Source organism: Lygodium microphyllum, chromosome 21, assembly GCF_053477565.2.
Source record: "Lygodium microphyllum isolate KBCC chromosome 21, Lygodium_microphyllum_v1.1.10, whole genome shotgun sequence".
Classification (NCBI taxonomy): domain Eukaryota; kingdom Viridiplantae; phylum Streptophyta; class Polypodiopsida; order Schizaeales; family Lygodiaceae; genus Lygodium; species Lygodium microphyllum.
The window spans coordinates 131217071-131243596 of record NC_141155.1 but is presented as its reverse complement, the minus strand read 5'-3'; the positions used below and the strand labels follow the sequence as shown (position 1 = coordinate 131243596).

Sequence of the window (26526 nt, the reverse complement as noted above, 5' to 3'; positions counted from 1 at the left end):
AGGGTAGACTTGGACGAGGTCACTCGAACGGGGTCACCCGAACGAGGTCACTCGGACGAGGTCATTGGGACGGGTCGAGGCACTTGGGCTGGGGCCAAGCGAAAGAAGGCCGAGGGCCGATTCTGGGACTCAGCCCAGAAGCGGCTGCCTGGACGGGCCGAACGCGGCGCGATGACAACAGCGAGATGTTGATCTTGCTCGATTCTTGCGATTTAACCAATCATAGCTAGCATAAACTTCCAGATCTTATCTAGGGGGATAGGGAAAGGGATTCATATACCTGAATAGAGTAGTAGGCTCGTCGATGGCGAGATCGGAGTGAATCGTGCAATGGCTCTCTCTCTCTCTCTCTCTCTCTCTCTCTCTCTCTCTCAAATGGTCACAAATGAGCTCTCTCTTGGTCTCTTGGCTTTTATGCCCCTTCTTGGGTATAGTGTTGATGCCCCCAATCACTCATTTGCCGATCTTAAGCATCACAAGCAAGCTTTTTACCATTTTTTACACGATTTTTGCCCTGTTTTGCAACAGTAAACCCTAATGCTTATTTTCTTTGTTTTTCTTTGTTTTCTCCTACTCTAATGCATCCAATTCACAAAGCAAATACCTACACTACTCCATCTCACAACATAAATCTCAAAAAAGCAAAAAACCTGCTTGCCAAGGAGATCGAATACCATCTTCAACCCCCTCGCTTCCTACCTATCTACCTCAAGCACTGGTTCGGGGAAAACCCTACTTCAATGCTCGATTATTCGAAGCGCGCAAGCACTCAAGGCTTGAATTCGTTGGTCCTGGCAACGGAACCAAAATGTGGGAGCTTTTGCTTGACCGCCAAGACCCATGGACTGCTTATTGTTTCAAGTGTTCCAAGCCGAGCTCTAATGGCTACCTCTCACATAGCCGACGCGCCATCCATATCTACGGGTGTAGTGAGCTTACCTCCATGCCGTTCGAGTTACCTTCTCTCTCACGCACTCCGGTAGCTCCACGATCCAAGTGCAAGCTTCAAGCAAGCTCCATCCTCAAGCTCCATGCTCCAAGCTCCATCACCGCGAGCAAGGGAAGAGAAGAGAAGAGAAGAGAAGAAGATAGGAGAAGATGGAGAGCTTCTCCACCTCACGGTCCCTCACACTCACACACTCACTCCCTCACACTCTCACACTCCCTCTCTCAAGCACAAGCTCAAGCAAGCAAGAACAAGAAGAGAAGAAGAAGAAGAGAGCCACTTTTTGCCAACACAAGAATGAGCTTCTCATTCACTTTTCAACTTTATATACAAAACCCTAAATACCTTTTGGGTAGTCATCCCCTTTTCCCCTTTTTTACATAGCTGGGCTAGGCCCTTTTTCCCATTGTCCTTCTATCTTCCTAGCTTCCTTTCCACCGCCCGTCTACATTTACAAATTGCACGGGTGAGAGCCCGACGCTCCTTGAATTAAACCATGATGCGCTTGCGCTCTTTTACAAAAGTTTTGACTTGCGCTTTTCCTTGTGCGCCTTTGTCTTCGGTTTCTCTTTGCCTTGGCCTTTGTCTTCGTCTTCTGTTTTAGCTTTCCAGATTTTCCACCGCCTGGCACTCTTTTACAAGATTTCAGGGTGTGCCTTTGTATTTTAAAATGCACCTTTCTCCTTTTGTTTTTGCCTTGGACTTTTTAAGGTTGCCCTTGAGCTTTTGGCCTTTCCTCCTCTTCTTTCTTCAGTCGGGCTATCTTTTTTCCACCTTTGCCCTGCGTCTTTTTTATTTCATTTTGCTTTCTTCGTGTTGGGGTTAACACACACACACACACGCTCTCTCTCTCTCTCTCTCTCTCTCTCTCTCTCTCTCTCTCTCTCTCATTAAATGTCAAACAAGGCATGCATAGCTTTCCATTACATGAATAGTTTATGTTTAATAATATCTTGCTTACATTATAGAGATTTAAAATGGGTGCTGAGAACATCCACAAGCAAGACAAGCACATTAGATGAATGCAAGAAAATGCAAAAAAATGAATTTGTCCTTAATAGTAATCGTTTGTCAAAAATCATTTGAAATAATTATTTGATGTAGTTGCCTCAATACAAAACCTCCAACATGAGGAAATTGGACCTCAACGAAATCTAAATCTTGCATAACCACTAACACTATGGTAAATCCCTTGGCAGTAAAGTTTGGGAGGGTCATTAAGGGTGATGAAGATTAGGTCCATGCCTCATGATTGATGTATGTCAAGATGACAATGCACAAACCAAACATGCCATTAAACAACAAATTAGTGAAGATGATGTCACACATCACAAAGTACATTATGGACAACCAAAAGAAACAAAGGTGGTGTTTTAGCTATACAAGTTGTCATAATGATCAAGCATATGAATCCTCAAATAGACACACTAGAAGTACTTGTGGAAAATCCATTGGAAAGACAAGACCACTCTCAAGGCCACCATATAATTGTAATACCTTTTAGGTATAGAAAGAGACATGTTCATGTGTGTGATTATATGAAGTATAAATACCCCACATCCACCCCCCTTAGAAGATTATGAGATTGTTGCCACCTTGAACTTGAAGATTTTCAAAGGGCATCAAGGCTCCAGAATTAGAAACACAATGCAAAAAGCATGCCCAATTAGGCGGGTCAAACAAGAAGACAACAAGTAGCTTGAGTAGTTGAAAGTGAGCCTAGTGATCCTATGTAATCAAGTGTTTGGTAAAAGGAATAGGCCTTCATATGAAATGGAAGTAGATCTTAGTGTTAGATTTAAAAATTTAGTAGTATGATTTGAATTGTGCTTTGGAATCCTTATTGTACATTCATATTAGCTTCTTGGCTTGTGCATGAGCATCTTTTTAGTTTTATTTCAAGTACACTACTCGAGATGTTTGAGGCATGGAGGATTCTTCACCATGGATAGCCTATGCCTCCTCTTGAGTATTAAGCTGCATTCGCTTTAAGTCTCTCTCACGAGATACTTATTGCCATTGTTGGTGTACCTTTGGTGGAGGGGTTGAGGAGTTGTTAATGCAAGTTGAAGTCAATCAGTCAAGGGGAACTATGGTAATTGGTGCTTGAGAGGGAGGAAGCCAACAATCTCCCCTATAAATATTTGACACTCACCTTAAGGAGGAGTGATTTGTGATTAGTGTATCTTGGGTGTCCTTTTGGTTTCACTTCCTCACAAGAATCCAACACTAGTTCTTGGGAGGTACTTCATGAGTCTAGTCCCTACTGTAATCAATGGCTTGAGAACCAATTCCACTTCAACATTGTGTGACCTTCTAAATGATGCATATAGTTGAAGACTATTGGATGTTCTTCTTGGAGCATTGAGCAACTCTTTCTTGGACTACCCTAGATATTGGAGAGCTATGCCTTGTGGCAAGTTTTTCTTCATTCCATGCTTTGTATTTGAGTATTTTATTTGCTCCATCCTTAAGGCACATCTCATCTATGTGCACGAATGTGGCATCCATACTTCCCCTAGTTTCTTAACTTCTTTGTATCATTATTATCTCTTCTTACTCATAGAATCTCTCAAATATGAAGAGGGAGAGTTAGAATTATGCATGCTATTTTATAAAGTGATATTGGGGTTTCTGTAGTGAGGTGCTTGTACTTAGTCATCATGGGTCTCATCAATGTGACTATCCTTGTGACCCTCTTAAAGTCCCCCACCCACCATTTATAACCTATATAAAATAAACCCTATTAGGCACCCATTGCCATTAATTTTGCATTATACTCATTTTTCACTAAAACTTAGTTGGAGACTAGTCACCAATATTCTTAGTGCCTCACTTTGGGGCAAGCCTTGTGTGATCTCTCTATGATCTTCATGTGTTATTGAGTTGCTTTCTATTTGTCCTCATCAATTTTGTTTGTGTTTTACTTTGTCTTGTTGCTAATTGAATGCATGATCTTTTGATGCACACACACACACACACACACACACACACTCTCTCTCTCTCTCTCTCTCTCTCTCTCTCTCTCTCTCTCTCTCTCTCATTAGACATCAAACAAGGCATGTATAGCTTCCTATTGGTTGAATATGTTAGGTTTAGTGAAAGCTTGCTTACATTATAGAGATTTTGAATGGGTGTAGAACATTCACAAGCAAGACAAACACATTATATGCATGTAAGACAATGCAAAAATGTCTTTGCTCCTCACATTAACTATTTGTCAAAAATCATACGAAATAATTACTGAATGTAATTGCCTCAATACAAAATCTCCAATGAGGAAATGTGGCCTCAACAAAATCTAAATCTTGCATAACCACTAACACTGTGGTAAATCACTGGGCGGTGATGGTAAAGTTTGGGAAGGTCCCACACCATTAAGGGTGATGAAGACCATGTCCATGCCCCATGATTGATGTATGTCAAAATGACAATGCACAAACCATACTCCTGATCAAACCACAAAACAACACGTTAGTGAAGATGATGTCCTGCATCGCCAAGTACGTTACAAGCAAATGCAATGAAGGTGGTGTTTTAGCAATACAAGTTGAAAGCGAGCCTAGTGATCCTATGTAACCAGACGTTCGGTATAATGAATAAGCCTTCATATGACATGGAAGTAGATCTTGGTGTTAGATTTAAAGGTTTAGTAATATGATTTAAATAATGTTGTACTTAACTTATTGCACATCCCATTGTAGATTTTGGTTAAGCTATAGATTTTGAACGAGAATCTAACCGGGGCACTCCCTAAACTGCCCCCAAGGATAGCTTTGAGGAGCAACCTTAACCTAGGGAGAATATCAGAGTTTGCAAGCTGATTGCGGATAACTCTTCCTTGGTAAGGCTAACCCAAATAGTTTGACTATTTACCAAGCAAACCTAACCAAAAAGGTACATAAAAAGCGGTAGGAATTGAGCAGAAATTTAGGGATTTTATTGAGTGGAACAAGGCAACATAGGGATAATGAAGGTTTGCGAGAGCACATGCTATGTTTACCTGGGTTCATTGCCTGCCATCGGATAGCTGCCCAGCCACCGGGGTAGATAGCTACGGTGTTGCGAGAGTGGGGGTTGACAAGGTTGAAGTTGGCTGGATCGGTCGCGGGGTTAAAGGTGCCAATGCCAGTGCCCACCACATAGAAGCTTTGGCCGTGAAGGTGGATGGGATGCGACTCAAAAAAGAGCGTGGCTGTGTTCTGGTAAACGACCTGAATTCCGAGGAGAACCATTTTAAGTGGCTCATATTCACGGATAAAGTCATGGTTTTTTTAAAAAAAGCTAGTCGTTATCATTATACGGTTAATAAACACCACCCCCCTCCATCAGGTATTGTCTCCAACAAAGTAACACACCTGAATGGAGCTGTTGAATGGGATCACCCTCACCCTTGTCCCTGGCAATGCTGCCTTGTCTGCCGGATTGACACCAGTGTAATTGTACTGGAACATTGGGACATCTGGGAAATCCGAGGTGTACACTCTGTTTATGTGGTCATAGAAGGCCTGCCATTGCATTCAATCGACTGACGGAATGAGAGATACATCTACCAAGCAGCATGCAACATACATACATATTTACATACACAACCCCACCCCCATGCACGCACCTGCACGTGTGCACACACACACACACACACACACAAATATAACATGTAAATATGTACTTTGTTGTGGGGATAAGCTAAATTCTTGGCCGGTCCTCGTTTTTAAAATAAGAATTTAGGAGGAGAAGCGCCCGTGTTTCATGGGGATCCACCGGAGGACACGCGCCTTTTCAAACTTTCGGAAGGCTCATTAGCCACATTGCCATTTGCCACGGCACACTTTAGATATGGCCAGACTTTTCTAAGTTCTAGGCGCTGAGAGAGAGAGAGAGAGAGAGAGAGAGAGAGAGTGTGTGTGTGTGTGTGTGTGCGTGTGAGGCCCTGCAGAGACAGAGGACCTTGTTGCGATCAGTTGCTTGTTGGTACTGTGGGCCGCTGCAATGGAGGTGCTCCATCGTCGCCATCATCATCATCATCAGAGGTAGTCTTTGTGGCAAGTCTCTCCTAAATAGATAGATGACGCTAACCTGCGCTCGCAGTTCTCTCTCTCTCTCTCTCTCTCTCTCTCTCTCTCTCTCTCTGTCTCTGTGTCTATGGGGTTCCGCATTAATCAACAGCATTCATGTTGCCCTGCAAACTCTAGTGTCAATCCTACTCCTGCTCTTCTAGTGTCCCCGGCATGATTTAAATATTTACTCGCAGTTGTCACTTGCAACACCCCGATCACCTGAATTAGGGACAGTCTTGGAGGGTTGACAAAGGTGATGTTGCTCATGGATGATCTGAAGATGGTGCCATTGGGTCCTTGGCACGAGTCGGCGGCGCTTCCTGTACTGGTGGCATTGTTGCAGGGCTGAAGGGCATATCCCACAGTGTGGAGCAGGTCGATGTCCACCGCCTTGGGCACATCATAGTAGTAGTACCCTCGAGAGAAGTTCAGCCCTCTCAGGCTCTGGGTGAAGTTCACCTGGAAGGTGGAGTCGTTGGCCAGAGGGAAGCTAGGCAAGGCCGACGAAGGGGGCGTGCTCTTGTTTGATGTGTCCGATTGCAGCAGGAACGAGGCAGGCTCTGCCCCTTTGTAATGGAGTATGGCAGTTGTGGGGGTCTGAGGAAATGGCACCATACTGATGTTTGGGGGAGAGTACACAGAAGCCGCCATGTAGTAGTTGGATACGGAGCCGTTGGCCTTTATCAGCACGTTCGTCGTCTGCCCCGGGGCTATTATGATCATGTCCGTTGGCAAGGGCTCTGTGTACTCTGCGTCCACCTCCACCACTGTCATGGTGTGGTTGGCTATGGCAAAGTAGAACTGGAAGTTCACGGCCGCATTGATTATTCGTAGAAGGTATGTCTCCCCCCGGGTCACATTGTACACCGCAGTGCCTGCAATCCATGCATAGCCCACGAAGAGTTATGCGATTGAGGGAACAGCTTGATCAAGTTCTAAATGGGATCCTGCTCATTACCATAATGCTTATTAAAACCACGACTGCTGAAGTTTACTAGCTCAAATAGATCGTAATCCATCCTCAAACTCTGCTGGCCGCAGCAGTCATACATATGCCTCTTACCTTGGGCTGAGCAGTTGTATAAGCTTCCAGGCCGCCCATTGATGGTGACGGCATCGGAGATATTGTAAGTGCCTCCCGTTGCTAAGGCTTGGGCAATAATGTCCTCCACATTTGCATTCCACCACTCACCTGAAGAACATTGACTCAAGGTGAATGCATCAAAAAGAACTGTTATAAGTGCTGTAGCGTTAATGGTGGATACATGTTACCTAGGATAAGGGGTTCCATCTCCTTGTGTGGTTTGGGGAAAGGAAAAGGTGCGTTGTGCTTGGGAAGGATGATGAAGGCACCATGGACAGTAGCTCTAAGCCAGCTGAAATGGGCATGCCAAAAGAGGGTGCCCCGCTGTCCGACGACTTGGAAGCGGTGGACATAAGAGTGGCCTGGTTGGATTGGGCATTGTGTGATATAGGCCGGCCCGTCAGCCCATGAAGACAGTACCTGCCTGACTCCATGCCTAGTAAAACACACAATCACACACTGTCACAGTCGAATGCAGAGAAAAGAGATCAGGTTCATGATTATTACGGTCTCAAAAGCCGACTCCAAAGCTGATCTTTCACCAAATGCACATTGTTACCAGAGTTAAAATCCAAATGCAGACGGACATCAGTAATAAGCTTGCAAGTGGGCACTGCAGAGATTGTGGAATTGGGGGAGCCACACAAGAAAAAACAAAAAAAGGAGTTTGTACACATTGGGTGAAAGTGAGCCAGTGGCTTTACTCGGTACTACGTAGGGTTGGATTTGATTCGCAGCTCATGTAAACTAGCCTACATTGTATGTAGTGTTTGCGTGTGCAGTTCAGAGGTGGGCAACCCATATCAGGGATATTATGCACGGTCTGCATATTATAAGAACACAACGTGCATGTGCATGTGCGCACGAGAGGATTTTTATGTTAAGGCTTCAGAGCTGGTCATCCGGTTAGCAACCCAGTCTCGCGACAGACCTCCCCGGGGGCTAATGGGGCCTGGGGATCAGTTGCGGTCGAATTACCAGTGAATAGTGGCATTGTAGGTGACCAGGTTGGTAACATTGACAACCACCTTGTCACCCTCTCTCACGTAGCTAGCTGGGCCCGGGAATTGGCCGTTCACCGAGACCAGGGACTTGGTGTGGCAGAGACGTGTGACGCTCGCAAACTGGATCTGTTCAGCAATAAACAATGGATTACCTCAACTCTACCTGTCGATTAAGGAGGAGACAGTTACATTACAACGGAGAGATCAGTAGGAGAGCTGTTGTCAAAATCAAAATTCAACGTACAGTGAAATGGAAGTATCTAGTCTTGGCAGAAGCAAGCTGGCAAGATTGATCAGAGACAAAGAGGAGGATCAAAGGGAGGATGATGAGGTGGGCAAGGCAGGGGTGCCGGTAGGATGCCATGGTTCACAGCCCGCTCTCTCTCTCTCTCTCTCTCTCTCTCTCGGAGTGGGGAATCGACTCTGACTATCCGATACTAACAGCCTCTGATCTATACTCCACAGGCTTCTACTCTTCTCTTCATACGCTCAAGCTCTCTCTCTCTCTTCTCCCTCTATGCTCTATTAGGCTTCTACTGGTCTCTTTATAAGCCTTTCCTTTCTAGCCTCCCATCTCCCTTCAAGTCAAATTGTAGCTCCTGCAAGCAAGGCACTGACGTCCAAGCAGCTCACATAAATTCAATTCCTTTTCAAAATAGGAAGGTAGAATTGGCTTGCCAGCTCGCGTGATTCAATAATAATCACACGCCACTGATTGGCTGATCACTTTGATTACAATTGAAGCACCCAATCCAAGGCGAATCAATGATCTAAACACCAACGTTTATTTCTTCGTATCCACTCCAACTAGTTAGCATGGCCCCAAGGGCGCTCCTGCCTAATGGTTGGCGGCCAGCAGCTACGGTGTGAGTTTGCAGGCTAGATATCCTCTTCATCCTTAGAAACACGCACTCACATTTGTAAGGCATACTCACTATTTGCAATACTCTTGCAGAGACCACTCATAGGTACTCATATGCAAATTAATGCATGTATATGCCAAAAGAATCATAAGCAATTAGGGCACCCACTGACATTAGCACTCTTCAATATCAAACTTTTATAGACATGCTCTTAACTTGTCACTAGTTGTAATTAGCCATAAACATATTGTTATTAAGGTCACATCCTTCATGCTTAGTTCATGTGCACTTGCCTTCCACTAGGCACTCCACAAACCCCTATACCTTTAGGAACATCACCAACCCCTAGATCCTATCACTTCTAGGTCATTCACCTAAGAACTTAGGGTTAGGCATGGCGTCTTCAACTTGTTGTAGTAAGTGATAACCCTTTCTCACTTAACCAAGCCTTGAGAAAATAAAACTACCCATACCATTCCATATAGAAAATGCACAAATAATATATCCACATCATCATACACATTCCCTCCAGTATTTCAACAATCCTACCTTTCAGTGCCACTCAGACTCTTCAACCTAGAAGCACTTGACAATGAAGCTATCCCAATACCCATGAATGCAATGGCTAGATGAGAGTGGCATTCTCAATCATAATGTACCATCTACCAATGAATCTCTTGATGAAGCAAACATAAAAAGTGCTTACACTAATTGTGAACCCAAGGGAAACCTTAGGAAATGAATTTGAAACAATTGACTATGACACACATGGGCATACAATAGAGCAAATCATCATCGACTCCAAACTTAGAAAATCACCTACATTGCTGATTGATGAAATTATCAAGATGGACTCTAGCTAGACTTGGCTTGAATACCTCGAGCTGTTAGGCTACGAATGAGTGGGAATAAACCAAGCGGAACCGGTTCCATTATATGGATTTGGAATCAAATTTGCTACGACTACCTTATGAAACACCCTTGTCTAGTGAAGGATGCAACTACAACTCTAAATGAAAAATCAGATGCAGCTACAACTCTGTATGAGGAATTAGGTCCACTAGTGATCCCAAAATCCCTTTGCCACCAGAACTCTATACACCAAAGGATAACTTCCAATCCACTTGTGGTGCAAAAAGGTGAAGGAGGAAAAAGAAGGAAGCTAAGAAGTTAAAAAAACCCCAAGATCTCTCCAAATGTTTCATAAAATTCACAAAAGGAGATTGAATCGTAGTGGTGTTATGAGGGAAGTGTCAAGGACATATCAATGAGCCAATAGAGATACTTGCTAAGGTAAAGCAAGTCAATTTGGCCAGAAGAAAATAGTTGAGCTTTTGAAGGAGAGATTAGAATTTCAATTCAGAGAGATTTTGTTGTGCTTATGAGTACTAGAATAGACTTTATCAATAGCTCCAATTCTGTGAGCCCCAAACTAGAACATAACCTTTCATGTGCACATTGATACCTCAAAGTTTTTTGTGTGAGCATTACTATGCTATCCTGGAGAACACAATTTGAACTCTCCCATGAGCTTTGCTAGTGGACAAATCATAGACATAGAAATGAACTAATCTAGTACTAAGAGAGCGGGTTTGGCAATGGTATTCCTTGTGAAAAGATTTTGCTACTAGTTGCTAATGATGTTATTCACCTTCTTTGTTGATAATCAACCTCTATTTAGTAAACAAATCTTATACAATTGGACACATAGCCGAATGGTTATCACAAAGTGCCTTTATAAAATGATAAGTTGGAATTGATGCCAATCATATCCCAACAACCTTTTGAGAAATGGGAGATTGATTTTGTTGGACCTATAAGTCTTGTAGTCTATTACTCATAGGCTAAATATATTATTGTTTTGATAAACTACTTAACACAATGGATTGAGGCAACGGCCACTCTCTTGAGAAAGATGTTAAGACAACAACAAAGTTCTTGTGAGGGAAATCTCTGATAAATTTGGAGTTCATTTGCGAAAATTTTATTGTGCCCCATTTTTTGAGGGAATATTTTGGTCAAACTCTCTTATCAATGCCATTTTTTGACCTCAAATATTCTCTAACATGAATAGATTGGAGTATGCTAGTACTAATATAGGGTTAAAATAATATAATGATCGTGAAATTAAATGGGACATTAGAGAACTAGTCAGAGGTAGTAATGATTGTGCTGTGAATGAAGCAATGAAGAAAATAGTTGAGCTTGAGGAGGAGAGATCAAAATTTCAATTTGGAGAGATACATTATTTAGAAGAAATATCACTTCTAGAGATGTATTAAGAGAAAAAAGAGTATAAATTAAGTAGTGAAACATAACAAATAGAACAAACAATGTTTATTTCTAGGGAACACTATTTTTCCTACTCACTAAGTTTCACTGCAATTGGAGATGCACCATGTTGATTTCGCATGTGGAGCAACGCCTCTTGAAAAAAGTGTTGACATGCGCCAAAATTTGAGGTGAAAGTTCTAGTTCTAATTACTATCCCCCCGAGGATGAGGTAACCATAACTGAAATTATGAGGAAGAGAAAGAGGAGTTTGTGGAAGGGAAGACAATGGATATGCTATGAAGACAAAGCTAGTGAAAGTGAAGAAGGATACACATGTGCTTGTATTAAAGGCCCAAAAAAGTCAAGATCTTGTTTATGGAGGCGATGCTTGGACAGAGCATTTTCTTGTATGCTTGCATCGTTGCTAGTCAAATGATGGGCTCACAATGGTGGTCGAGGAAACCTAGACATTTGTATGCTCATGTGGTGGCATTCTCATAAAAGGAAATGAAGATTTAGAGAAAATAAAAGAGAAAGGGGTTTTTCCTTTGTGTATGTGAGCTTGATTTTATGTATGCATCATCGGTGGCATGAGCTTTGTTCCGCTCTCTTTCTCACTCTTCCTTCTCGTCTTTGTTTCTCTCTTTCCCTCTCTATTCTCTCTATTTCCTTCTGTTATTTATCTTCCACTTCATATCTTCTCTCTCTCTTTCTCTCACTCTCTATTTGTTTAATATATTCTCTCATTCTTACTCGCTCACTTACTCACTCACTCACTTAGAGCTCTTAGAGCTTGTTAGCTCCTATTTGCCTCCATTTTGGAAAAATGAGAGGGGGCGATTTTATATTTTTTATGTGTGTGTTTGTGTGTGGGGTGAATTACTTATGTGAATACGATTTGTTCTTTGCTCAGAGAGGTGCTAAGAAAGAAGAAGAAGAAGGAGGTGGTGATGATGATGATGATGGGGAGAAGGAGAATTTACTAGGAGGGGGAGATGACCTCTTGATGGTTTGGGTGGCGGGAGGCTTTGATGCAGAGGGAGATGAACCTAATGATGAGGAAGGGGAGTAATTATTTTCCAATGAATGTGGGTGAGGGGGGGGGGGGGACTCACTTAGGTGACTATTTTTGGCTGCCTTTCTTCCTCTATTCCACAATTTTGTCTTGAAAGGGGTGCTTTGTAGATGACTTGGTTGCACTTGGCCCTTTGCCTCCACCACTAGGCATTCCACCTTGAACAACTGTGTTTGCTTAGCTACTTCTTGGCCTCGGATGAACTTACTACTACCCTTTGTCTCCATCAATAACACAGCTTGGGACATTTGAATAGGACCATGCACACAACCTTAGGCATCCGCTTGTAGGGCTCGCTCACCGATAAGCCTTGTCCTTGCATGTTTAAGTAGCAGGTAGGGCTTGGTCCTCGACTACCATGCAATCAATCTTGGCCTTTGGCTATGGCACACCACCTTGATCACCTTGGTCCCGCACACTTATGTGCTTTGCATCAAGGAACATCCATTTCACCAAAACAATTGGGCATATCAAGCCCTTGGCCATGTGGATTTGCCATAAGTAAGCCTTGGATGGCTATTCCACTTGCTTGGTCACACCCTCGACCGCCTCATACCAACCTCTTGGCCCATTTGATAGGAGAAGTGGCTAATGTCTTGGCCCTAGCCATAAGTGGCCAACTTGGTCATCACCACAAAAATAGGCACGTTGACCTGTTAAAATTAGCCCCATGATCCATCATAACAACAATGGCCATGTGGCCTTTGAGTCGGCCCACATGATTTTGATTATCAGCTCCTTGATTTGAATTTTTTAAATAGTCAAACAATGATCTTCTTCAAACATGAGCACATAGACCAAGTGCTTTGGACGGCACTTGTTGGACTACACTCAGTTGTGACCCATACATTTGATCTTGGCGAACTTTTCTTGGCTAAACTGGAACCTCCTTGTAGCTATAACCTAAGGCAAATGAAGCAAGGTGAAAGAACTTCTTACTTGTTGCTTGCTTGTTTTCTTTCATGCTCCAATGCCTTTACCTCAATCTTTAATTAAGCTCCGCGCAATTGTGGGATGGCTCTAATACTATGAAAATAAACAAGGTTCAAGAGAGGTGTAGTGGGAGCTTTCGCTCAACCGCCAAGACCCACGGACCGCTTATTGCTTCAAGCGTTTCAAGCGAGCTCTAATGGCTATCTCTCACCTAGCCGATACGCGCCGTTGATCCTATGAGTGTAGTGAGCTTACCTTGATGCCGATATGAGTTGCCTCCTCTCTTGCACACCCCAGTAGCTCCACGATCCTAGATGCAAGCTCAAGCATCCTCAAGCCTCCTGCATTCCCAAGCTCCATCCTCCATAGCCGCGCGCGAGAGAAGAGAGAAGAGAGAAGAGAAGAGAAGAAGAGAAGAGGAGACGGTGAAGAGCTTCACCCTCTTGATCCCTCACTCTCACACACTCACTCCCTCACACTCTCACACTCCCTCTCTCAAGAGCACACACAAGCAAGAAGATGAGGAGAGGAGAAGAGAAGAAGAAGAGAGTTCTTGTTAGCCACACACCAAAGAATGAGCTCTCATTCACTTTTTGAACTTTATATATACAAACCCTAAAATCCCATGGGCACCCATCCCTTTTTTACATGACCGGCCATTGTGGCAAGGTCCTTTTTTCATTTCCCTCTTTTAGCCTTATGCCTCTAGCCTACACCCGTCTAATATTTTACAATTGGCATAGGAGGAAGCCTGGCACTCTTTTACAAGAGTTTTCCAAGTTCTTTGAGGCACCTTTCATTTAAAATTGTGCTTTTTGCCCTGGCTTAGCTTTGGAGGTTGCCTGCGTGTCTTTGCTCTTTTTCTATGTTTTTTTCTGCTTTTTCATTTCTTTTTCCGCCATCTCGACTTGGGGTTAACATTACCCCCCTCCTAGACGGGTGCCAGTCCCATGGCACTTCTGTGTTGTTGTAGGTTGACAGGCAATTGGCCAAGTGGTGTAAAGGTGAGGGCCACTTGGAGACTTAGGTGCTTGTGGAAGTTGTGAAATGATTTTTGTTGGAGAAGCCAAATGGGTATTGCGTGGTTGACGGGGCCCTCTGAAGTTGGTGGTTTGTTGCTTATTGTGATGCTTGAAAGGAGAAGGTGTGATGCTGTTTCTAAGGGGAGTCTCTACCTCATTGTGTTAGTGCATTGTGCTCGTGCTAGTGGAATGGGGAGGTGGGTCTAATCGCAGGTAAGCTTGGGTGATGTCCCATACTTGAGGACCCCATTTGTGCCAAGGGAGGTGCGGTGCAAGTGGCTTAGGGTGACAGGTCTAGCCATAGGCGAGTGTTACCTCCCTAGGTATGTTCTGCCCTTGATGTGTCCTAAGCGTGGAGTGGGGGAGCAAAAGAGCTAGGGGGTTAGGAGTGGAGCCGGTCGACTGAAGCCATCGGGCATGCCTAACTTGAGAACCCCTGGATGTAGTGATCGTGCTTTATGTGGTGGTAAGTGCTTCTGCAAGTGAACTATGTTGTCTAGTCAGTGGAGAGTGTCTTTCGTGCTTTTCCTTTCATGCTGTTCTTTTCTTTGCTTTTACTTTACTTTTCTTTTCTTTTCTCTCTTTTTTTTTTGAAGTTACAGTAGTGGAATGACAGCCAGGGCCTAATTCTCTTCATCTGAATGAGGAGGGGAAGGGGGTCAAATGGATTTGCTAAAAAATTAGTAGCTTTGTATGTATCCTTTCAGATTCATGCAGACGTGGAGAGAGGTGGTGGAGAGGAAAGGGTGATTGCACCTAGTAAACTGGCTGTCATTCATGTCTTCTAGGAGGGCTAGGCAAAAGGAGGGGAGGAGACTAACCCTCATCATGAGACGAGCCATGGCACAGCTGTCAATGGCGTTAGGGTCGAAGAAGAGGGGAGGCAGACCGCGCTCTTGTGGAGTTGGGTCCTGCTTAAGTAATAGCTTAAGTAATCTAGGGTAGTTATATGTAGTTACAAAAGCTAGGTCAGGACATGAAGAGAAATCTACGAGGAAGCGCATCATAGAGTCATCTAGGCTTTCTAGGTTAAAGAGGAGGGCATGTTCGAAGGATACTACATTAACACTATATTGGGGAATATGGGAATTTCCCATAAGTTTCGGACACATGGTCAAATCTTTGCATTTGTCATAACTTGAACACTATAACTCCAAATCGACGGCTCTATAGCTCAATAAATTCCAATTTTCAAGTGCTTTCCAATGATAGGTCACATCATATGGTTTTGAGAAAATTATGGGCATGTTATCCAGGTGCCACCTTTTTAGTATTCAAAAAATGGAAATTGGGAGATTCCCAAACTCACTAATATTGTGTTACATTGGAGTTATAGATAATGGGAAAGTCGTAACGCCCGTGGAGGGTGGCATCAAAATCCACACCTACCCTTCGAGGGTATGCCATGTATGTGGGGTTGTTCCTCTCGAATGGCAACTTGTTACAAAATGCCATCCAGGCGAGTATACTAATGTCGCATACTCGCCTCCTCCACAGGGGTTGGCTTTTATAGCCCTGTACTATATATGGAACTTCAAAAACTTTGTTTTGCCAGTAGTCGGCCTCTTCAGTTTCACAAGAGGTGGGGGTCTTCTCTCTCTCTTCTAGCCATTTTTACCCTAGTCGGCCACCAATTGCGATCACCTGCTCCATCACCTTAAGCGGCAAGACCCTCCGTAGACTGTTGGGCAGGAGAAAGCTAAAGGTGAATGGATCCTTTTCTTTTTCTTGTCCTTCGCAAACCGCTAGCTCTGCATGGAATTCAATTGGGATGTCATCAGGGCAAGGTGGGAGGGGTGCGGACGGCTGCACGACTGGCTTGGCCCTTAACTGCTTCCTGGCTTCTTCGACTAGCTTCCTACGTCTCTCTTTAAGTGCGTCTTATCTCTCCGCAGATGGGTCCTCCTGTTGTTGTTCTTGAGACTGTGGCGAGGAGGGTTGTGAGATCACATCCTCTCTGAATCTGCCCATGTCGAATTCGAGTTCTGCTTTCTCCCCCTGTCGGTCTGCCTGTGGTGCTCTCTCTTCAAATCTTATGGCATCTACTTCTTGGGGGGTTAGGCCGGCCAGCAGTAGGTATTTCCTTTGCTCTTCCAGGCTCAGTCTAACCTCTACAGGTTGGGGTGGCATTTGTAGTCCTGCATGCAGGGCTCTGTGTGCAATGTTAAGCTTCTTTTGTGCCACCTCCAATGATTCTCCCTCCTCTAGGGGGTGGTGTCCATGATTGTGTTGAGGAAGGCCTTCTGTTGGGCACCAAAGGCCACCTGGGCGGCTTCTGTCTTGTTCTCTGCGATGATCTTCTCTTTTTCCACCAGAGCAAGGCGCGGTTCCAGTGTCTTCACCTTTCTTTCATTCTGCGTGGCCCACTCCTCTGCTTTCTTGTTCATTTCTTCTAGGCTCTCTCCTTGCCTTAGAGCTAGGGTCGTGAGCCTTTGTTCTTGGTATTCCCGTTCTTTGACCAGTGTCTCCTGTTCTTCTTTTTGAGAGTTTAGCTGATTGGTCAGGGACTCGATCTCATTCTACTATTGCTCCATGTTCTGTTTTCTTTCCTCATCCCTGGCATTGAGCTTAGCCATAAGCGCTTCGACTTTGGCGGTTTTTTGCAATTAGCTCCTCATACTGCATGATCAGGAGCTTGTGTTCTCTCTGCATTTTCACAAGTTCCTATATTTCATTGTCTAGTAGCTGACTCCAGTGCTCTTTTCTATCATCCTTAGCATTCACTTCTTGCTTGAGATTCGAGATCTCCCTTTGCTGCATGGCTATCATTCTAGTTTTGTCGAGTTGGAAGGCAGCTCTACTGACTCCTTTTCAGCCGCTAACTCAGCCACAGTTATCTTTCATTCCTCCTTAGCTTTCTCCAATTGGGAGAGTAGCTCGACGACGTACTCGTCGTCGTTAGCTGATGGTGTCATCGTTGTGTGGGTTGGTGATGTCGAGGCTTCCACCTTCTGCCGTTTAGGGTCTTGCCTTGATTCTGCATCAGTGGCTGGCTTCTTTTGCCCTGTGGCCGTAGTTTCAGTGTTTGTTCATGGCCCATTTCTTTGTTGATGAAGTATTGCATCCATGCCACGAAATTTAAAACATTGGCACTGGTCGGGATGCTGGGGGTGAATTAGGGCTTTGCCCTTGCCCTCAATGACAGCGGGCGGCACGATTTCCGGTGCCTGTGTGCTAGAACCAGGCCCTTCTTCTCTTTGTGGGCTCAGATTCCCCAATTCGTTTGCCCTGCTTTGTTGTTCGATAGACCGGCGTGTAGTCTCAGCCAGGTCTTCTTCCTCCTTTCTTCTTAGTTCCTCGTCTTCCTCCGCGGCTTTTCTTTGCCTTTCCGCTTCTGTTTTTCGGCGTTCTTCCTCCTTTTTGTCTTTTTCTCCCTTTTCCTTCTTTCTCCTCTCCTCAGCCTCTTGTTTTGATGCCTTCTTTGCCTTCTGTAATTCCTCCTTTTCCTTTTCTTCTTCCTGATTCTTCTTCTTCTCCCTCTCCTTGGCCTCCTTAAGGGATTTTTTTTTTGCCCTTTCCAAGTCCTATTTCTTCTTCTTGCGGCGTTCGTCATCCTCTTTCTTCCTTTGGGCTATTTTCTTCTTGGGTTTCTTGGTTGTCTTCTTGCTTTTCTGTTCTTCCCCTTCTTCCTCGGTCTCAGTTCTATCGATGGACCCTTCTTTGTCCTGGTGAGGGGGTGACCTATCCGGTGTTTCTTCTTCTCCTTCTTCTGCATTCTGTGTCTCCTTTATTGCCTCCTGGATGAGCGCAGCCAAAATGCTTCCGTAGCCAATAAATGAGGCCTTAGACGAGGCCTTCTTCCTCTCTGTGGCCTTGGAAGCTGGCGACCCTCCACCTGCTGGCGTGCTTCCCAAAGCCAGTGCTTTAGTCGCCTGGTCGATGGTTTTGCGCACATAGCCATTCCAATCGACTTCATGCAGGGTATGAGCCACGACATTCTCCAATACCGGCACACCGATCCAGTGCATCAATGCATTGTAGCACTGGCTGGAAAAGAGTGCGTGTATTAGTTTTGCATGCAGTCTGGTTTTTGCATAAGGGATATCTTGAATGTTGATGCTGTCATTTGTCAACACGTCCTCCTTTCTCATCCCCAGCATGGCGTACACATCTCTCTTCTACTTCTGTTTTTTTTCGGTTCTAGTCCCAACGCCTTTTCTACCAAGGCAGGGGATAAGCGAACCAACAATTGCTTAGCATTTTGTCCCCTTCCTATTGTGACGGTGCCGCATTCATTGTCGGGGCCGTAAGACCTGAGAAATTTCACGCACCTTGTGTGGTCGGGTTCTTGTGCGAATCTTTTCAGGTACTTGGTGAAGTTGCAGTTTTCAATGACTCTCCTAGCCACCTCTTCCTTGGCCACCAATCCTTCTAAGTTGTGAATAGTTCGGAATTTTAGTTGGTTGTAGACGCGGCTCTCTAGGGTGATGCTGTACTGCGCTCTCTCCTCTTCCGTGAATGGAAGCCGGTGGACATGGTCTTGTTGCGACATTTTTCGTTCTTGTCATAAACCGTAATTTTATCTTTCCACATAGTAATTTACTGATTGTTTGCTGAAAAAGAAAAATTCTATGCTTTTTGCATGAATTCATTAAGAACCAATGTAGATTTTTCTTTTCAGACTTTGACTTTTTGTCCTTTACTTCAAAGTTTCCATACCCTTTTTTCTACCCCATCTGTTTTTCATAATATATGTTTATGTGTTTCACTAATTTTGATTTGATTGGCCTGATTTGATTCACCTTATTCACCTTACCCCTTTCCCTTCTAGCTTGAGAAGAATCCTTCCTAGGATTTAGGGTCAGAAGGGCATGGGCGTTTGGCATGGTGGTGTAGGAGTTACTTGTGAATGAGCCAATCATAGAACTGGGGGTTGTATTCTAAGTGAGCTTCGTGGTCCAGATCAGAGGGTTGAATCCCTGTCAAGATTGTGGGAGAGAAGGAAGGAGTCTCACTTGTAGCTTTCTTGCTTGCACAATGGGGGAATACACACAAGGGTGGAGGCTGAAAACAGTTTTCCTCTTCTTAGTTGTGTAAGCCAAAAGAACTCTTATACAAAGAAATAGAAGAACCCTATATATGGGTCTCAAACCAAACTCAACTAACTAAGGTGGCATACTAACTGAGCCACGAACTAGAGTAGATAAGGATAGCTATCATGTAGCTATTATTCATGGGCGGTGTACCAACCGCATCTGCAACTAACACGTCGGTGACATAAATGCACAACGGTCACCCTGGCATATCACGAGTGGAGCTCGATATCTCAACACTCCCCCTCGAGCTCAATCCCAATTCCTGCACACCAAGCAGGTCTCTGAACTTGCGCAGCTTCTCTGCGCCCAATGCCTTCGTAAATATATCAGCTACCTGATCCTCTGTGCTGACATAAACTAGATCAATAAGACCTAGTGAAACCCTCTCCCGCACATAGTGATAATGCATCTCAATGTTCTTTGTTCTAGCATGATAGACTGGGTTATTTGCCAAGTGTATACTACTCATGTTGTCACAATAAATGACAACTGGCCCATCTGTAGACTGATGCATATCATAAAGTAGCTTATGCAACCAAGCTACCTCACATGCAGCCATTGCTGCATCCCTGTACTCAGCCTCTGTGCTCGACAAGGCAACTGTAGGCTGTTTCTTGCTGCTCCAAGTGACTGCAGCACTCCCAAAAGAGAACACATATCCACTGGTAGATCGTCTATCAGAAATACTACCAGCCCAATCAGCATCAGTGTATCCATGCAACTGTATCTGAACCCCAGTCTCATAAAATAGTCCATACTGCAATGTGGACTTCACATACCTGAGTATGCGTCTAGCCGCATCCAAATGCGATTTCCTTGGAGCCTGCATAAACTGACTTACCAATCCAACAGCATAGCTCAAATCTGGCCTGGTAATAGTCATATAAATCAAGCTTCCTACTATGCGTCTGTACATAGTAGGGTCTTCTAGAAGCTCACCTGCATCTGCGCTCAGCTTCACATTCTGCTCCAAAGGAACTGAAATAGGCTTACAGCCTGTCATCCCATATTTGGACAGCATGTCCAATCCATACTGCCTCTGCAAGAGCTGTATCCCACTTGGTGATTTAATCACCTCAATGCCCAAGAAATAACGCAGCTCTCCCAAATCCTTCATCTCAAACTTCTGCTTCAATAGCATTTTCACATGAAGGATATCTTCATCACTGTCACCTGTCATAATCAAATCATCAACATAAATGACAAGTAGCATAATACCTTTCTCTGTTTTTCTCACATAAAGTGAGAAATCTGCCTTGGAAATCTGAAAGCCAATAGTGACAAGATACTGTCCTATCTTGTCAGACCATGCTCTAGGTGCTTGCTTCAAGCCATACAAAGCTTTCTTCAACCTGCAAACAAACTCAAGATGAACAGCATGCACATAACCTGGTGGCTGCTCCATATAGACCTCTTCTTGCAAATCACCATGCAGGAAGGCATTCTTTACATCCATCTGATATAAAGACCATCCCCTTGATGTAGCCATAGCAATGACTGCTCTTACGGTTGCCATCCTTGCAACCGGACTGAATGTTTCTTCATAGTCAATGCCATATGTTTGTGCATACCCCTTGACTACTAATCTTGCCTTGTATCTGTTCACAGAACCATCTGCATTGTGCTTCACCTTATAAACCCACTTACAGCCAATTGCATTCTTACCTTTAGGCAAAGGTACCAATTTCCATGTAGCATTTGCTTCCAAGGTATCCATTTCTTCATCCATGGCTTTCTCCCATTTTTCTTTTCCCATGGCTTGCTCAAAAGAAGTGGGTTCTGGTTCCTGTATCACCTTGACCATATATGCATAGTGAATGGCTGTAAATCCATCATATTTCAGCCTATCCACAGGATACCTAACTCTGGTAGACCTGCGCAAAGTGGGTTCACTCCCATGTGCTCTCAAAACATCCCTGGTCTTCCTTACTCCAGGTGTAATAATAGAAGGAATACCCAACTCATCATCAATGCTCTGTTCTGAGCCACTGGATTCACCATCCACATAAGAGTGACCTGCATTCACATCAAACATGGGCTGATCAACCTTCTCTTTTCCTTTTCGTGATACCTGCATACCACTATCTGCATTACTTTGAGAAGATTCTCCTGATCTCAATCTGCCTGTCCATGGCGAAGAATGTGAACCACTGCTAGAGGACGCTCTAGTCTGGAGTCCACTAATATTTTGTGACTACTGCTGTGAATTCTGTGCAGCATTACCATTTTGTGCATCTACATCATCAATCACATTTACTGGTTTATACCAGCTACTCATCTCATCAAAAACAACATCTCTGCTCACTGTAAACTTACGAGTAGAAGGGTTATCGCATCTATACCCTTTTTGCTGCAGAGAGTAACCAATAAAGATGCACTTCTCAGCTTTTGGATCCAACTTGGATCTCAAATCATCTGGCACATGTACATAGGCAATGCAACCAAAAATTTTCAAATGAGAAATATCTAGTTTCCTACCAGTATACCTCTCGTCTGGAGTCATTCCATGTATTGCTGCAGTGGGAGTCCTGTTCATTATGTAGACTGCTGTAGCAACTGCTTCAGCCCAATAAAAATCTGGCAGGTCTTTTTCATTGAGCATGGCACGAGACACCTCTCCAATATGTCTGTTTTTTCTTTCTACAATTCCATTTTGCTGTGGGGTATGACTGCATGAATATTGCTGCTTTATGTCATGCTCCTGCAAGAACCTTGCAAACTCATTTGAGAGGTACTCTCCCCCTCCATCTAACCTTAGGCATTTTATTTGCAGGCCTGTTTTTTTTTTCAACCATAGCTTTAAGAGTTTTGAAATACCAAAAAACTTCACTTTTCTTTTTCATAAAATACACCCAAACTTTTCTACTATAGTCATCAATAAAAGTAACAAAATAATGACAGCCTCCAAGAGATGCAGCTTTAGTAGTCCACACATCAGAGTGGATTAATTCCAATGGCTTCTTACTCTCTTGAACATGTCTAGGAAATGGTTTCCTTGCCTGTTTTCCAAACTGACAGGCTTCACATACCTTATGCATTTCTGTAACCTTGAATCTAGGCAATCCTGCAACAATATTTTGGGCCTGCATTGATTTAAGTCGCTGTACATTAACATGACCAATGCGTTTATGCCAGATATCAATATCTGTAACTACACCAGTCCCATGTGCAAACATTGCTGCACTCAATTCAGGCATGTCTACATCCAACGTAAACATTCTGCCCTTCTTCTTTCCTTTTGCTATCAAGCGACCTTTATTTTTCATATCCTCAACAAAGCATCCATGAGGATTAAATCTAACCTGCAAGCCTTGTTCAACCATTTGACCAATAGAAACCAGATTCTTGGTGATATTCGGGACATGAAATACATCGGACAAGTATTTCTTTTTCCCATCCTGCATAGATAAAGGAATTTTTCCAATCTGCACAATCGGATGTGCAGTATCATCACCAGTCTCAACAAATCCTGGTTTTTTCATTTTCCTTGCATCCTCCATCCATTCTGCATGACCTGTCATGTGGTTTGATGCACCTGAGTCAACATACCACACATCGTTGCTTTCTTCTGCACTTGTCACAGATTTGTTCATGTGCTGCACCATAAACAAATACTCATTTCTGTCATCACCCTGTCTACTAGAAAATGCATAATTTCCTTGTTGCAGTTTTCCATTCATGATGTCATTCTACTTTTTATAGCAGTCTTTAGCCATATGACCCATTTTACCACAATAGTAGCATTCAACATTACTGTTTGCATTTTGGCCTCTTTGCCATCCACCACGACCTCTTTGGCTCCCCCTGCCTCTAGAGTTACCACGTCCTCCTCCATAGGACTGGTTTTCTTGAGTTTGCTGCATATTCTGATTTCTACCACGGTCTCCAAATCGGCCTCCTCTACCTCTTCCAGCATTTGAGTAGAAGACAGTTTCTTTTGAAGTTCCTCCTGAAGAAGATGCACCACCATTTCTCTGCTCCTCAGAAATTAGAAGAGCAATCAACTCCTCAAAATCAGGAAATCTTTTACGAATTGAAATGGATGTCCGAAACTGTGCATAATCCTTTCCTAGACCATTCAAGGTCACAGAAACTAAATCATCATCTTCCACTGGCGACCTAATGGAAGCAAGTGCATCTACAATCTTCTTCACCTTCATGTGATAGTCATTGATGCTCATATTTTCTCTTTGCACATTGTGCAACTCTTGCTTGAGCTGCATTTTTCTGGCTTGCGTATTTGTGCTATACATCTTTGACAGAGTATCCCATGCCTCCTTTGGCGTACTTGCATCCTGAATATGCACAATCATAGAGTCTGAAATGCTGATAGACAGCCAGTACATAACTTTCTTGGCTCTCTCATGCCATGCTTTGAATGCCTGTATTTGCTGTTGATTGGGAACATCAAGAAGAACTGGTTCTTCTTCATTTCCTACAACAAATTCCCAATATCCTTTTCCCATAAGGAAATTCGTCATTCTAAACTTCCATGCTTGGAAGTTGTTCTTGTCAAGCTTTTCAGTGACAATCTGTGAAAGAGAATCAGACGCCATTACAGAACACTGCAAAAAATTCTCTCACTGCAAAAAACACAGCTTCACCCTCACAAGGGCAAATTTGCAAAACTGGCAAAAGTGGTATTTGACCACACAGTCACTTCCTAGTGGCTGCACAGCATGAAACTGGGCCTTTTCCTGAGTGTGTGCAGAAAACTTCCGCCTCCAAAACAGGCCCCGAAATGGCCTCAAATAAAAAAAACAAGGTCGCCGAGGGCTAAAGCCCTCGCCCGCAGCATATACTGCCCTCTTGCTTCACCGCGAAGGGCGTCTCAACCTAAGACAATGCACTTCTGCACTTTCCGGCTGTGCTACCTGCAGAGATCTGCTCCCAAAACAGAAAATGAAAGCAACACTGCTCCTCTTACCAAAACACCGTGAGCTTGGCTTGCTTTCTTGAGCTCCTTACCACGAACAAGGCTCTGATACCATGTCAAGATTGTGGGAGAGAAGGAAGGAGTCTCACTTGTAGCTTTCTTGCTTGCACAATGGGGGAATACACACAAGGGTGGAGGCTGAAAACTGTTTTCCTCTTCTTAGTTGTGTAAGCCAAAAGAACTCTTATACAAAGAAATAGAAGAACCCTATATATGGGTCTCAAACCAAACTCAACTAACTAAGGTGGCATACTAACTGAGCCACGAACTAGAGTAGATAAGGATAGCTATCATGTAGCTATTATTCATGGGTGGTGTACGAACCGCATCTGCAACTAACACGTCGGTGACATAAATGCACAAGGGTCACCTTGGCATATCACGAGTGGAGCTCAATATCTCAACAATCCCCACTTGCATGATGTATGTGAGAGAACTGTTAAGAAGTCACCAGAGTTGACACGGCTAGCAATGTGTAACTCTTCCTCAGTCAACAAGCGGTCGAGATAGGGGTGTTCTTTGATGTGTTCTTCCATGGGTCGGCCTTGAAGAGTGGTTAACACTCTATACGAGGTTGGCACGACATATGTTGGGTCATATTCCATTGTTTTGCTAGCGCGGCGTTGCTCAGTGTTGGTCATTATGCGGCACCCTTCAACTTCCCATTGCAGCCTAAGAGTGTACCAATGCCTCAAGAATGGGGAGTCAGTATCAGTGAGCTTTGATAACGCTGTGATTTCTTGATCAGTGATAGCAAAAGTGGTTCGTTGATCGTATGACATGATGAGGCGCTGTTTGATGGCTTGCTCCTTGGAGATCTTGCTGTTGAGCAATTCAGCAACGAAGTAAGAAGCTTTTGCAAATGCGAATTCAAAGGTCTCCCAGGAGCATGGCATCGTTTTAACTTCAGTTGCAAAAGGTTCCTCCAATAATCCTGAGTCCAAGTGGTCATAGCTTAGTACTAGCGACATGAAGGTGGTGTCTAGTCGTTTAATGCATTCCATCACATCATCCCCGGTGTCCTCAGCGAGGTCGGCGGCTAGCGCTAAAAAGGATTTGCGTTCATAAGAGGGCATAAGATCAACGGGTGGTCGAGGTTTGCTAAGACTAGAGCCTGTGGCAATGAAGAGTTGCAGTTGGGAGTATTCTTGAGTCTGCGGTTGGGTTGCTTGGATTATGAGTGGATTAGAGGCAGCCATGATGGACGGACTGCTGCATTTAGGTTGGATTTGGGGAGTCGGATTGACTTGGTCAGGTGATGACTCTTGTAACGAAGTATGTTGTTTGGGCCGATAGGCTTGTGTGACTCTCTTGAGTTTAGGTATGGATGAGTTAGATGGCTGTGGTTTTGGAGAGTAGTGCGGCTTATGGTTTGGAGGGTTTATGGGGCTTGGGTTGATCAAGCTTGAGAGCGGTGTATGAGTAGTGCCTTTGGCCGTGTAGACCTTAGGGATCCACAGCCAGGTGTTGCCCACGTAGTAGCCTTGCGCATGCAAGAGGGATTTAGGGACCCATCTTTGCTTGGTTGTCATGCGTGGTGACCAATTCGTTAAGTATTTTGCACACAATGTTGTTGGAGTAATCAGCTTATGGACCATAGGACGATGAATTTTTATTAGAGCATGGATTTTCCCATTAGAGCTTGTTAAGGTCTTACATGGCACCATGATGTTGTAAAGACATCTGGTCCGGCTTTTTAAGGGTTTGAGGATGGATAAATCTAACTTGAAGAGAGATGTATCATCAACGCGACTAGGATTGTATAGCATGAACACCTATCAATTGAGGTTGTATGTTTGGTTTCGACCAGTGATTCATGGATGTATAGATCATGGGATGGGCTCAATTGAGTATTCTTTGAGCATGGATAGATTCTAGGGATTTCGAATAACACATCATCATGGGAAATATAGACTTAGAAAGGGCCCTTTAGCTTAGGAGTTAATGAATTTCTTAAACTAGTGGATTATAATATAGAATAATGGGAAAGGAGGTGGTTCACTACAAGGAAACTCAAGCATAGCGATGGCGGGTAGCGATGCAGGAATAGTGGCGTCGCTATTAGCATTGCATTTGCGACGGAAATAGCGACGCCCCATAGGGAAAAAAAAGAGGGTCCAAACTCGAGCACGTTTCATTTGCGCATTCATGAGACATTTCGAGAGGGAGAGCGACCGTTTTGCATAGAGGGTGAGAGAGGGAGAGGAAGAAAGCTTGCCACCGCCGCCGCCGTTCGCGAAGGAGAGGAGGAGCCGCCGTCGCGAAGAGGAACTGCCAAACCCTCGCCAAATCTTTA

The 26526-nt window shown here is 44.0% G+C and overlaps 1 protein-coding gene across 1 annotated transcript; it reads right to left on the bottom strand.

The window, feature by feature from the left end:
• Nucleotides 1–4112: 4112 nt before the first annotated feature.
• Nucleotides 4113–8608, bottom strand: LOC148018558 (laccase-4-like). Its single transcript, XM_087661698.1, has 8 exons — nt 8336–8608; nt 8066–8217; nt 7276–7523; nt 7067–7195; nt 6223–6878; nt 5305–5454; nt 4950–5160; nt 4113–4396 (listed from the first exon to the last, which is right to left on the bottom strand). The coding sequence occupies exons 1-8, from the start codon at nt 8453–8455 to the stop codon at nt 4266–4268; spliced, it is 1797 nt and encodes a 598-aa protein (XP_087517824.1). The 5' UTR covers nt 8456–8608; the 3' UTR covers nt 4113–4265.
• Nucleotides 8609–26526: the final 17918 nt, after the last annotated feature.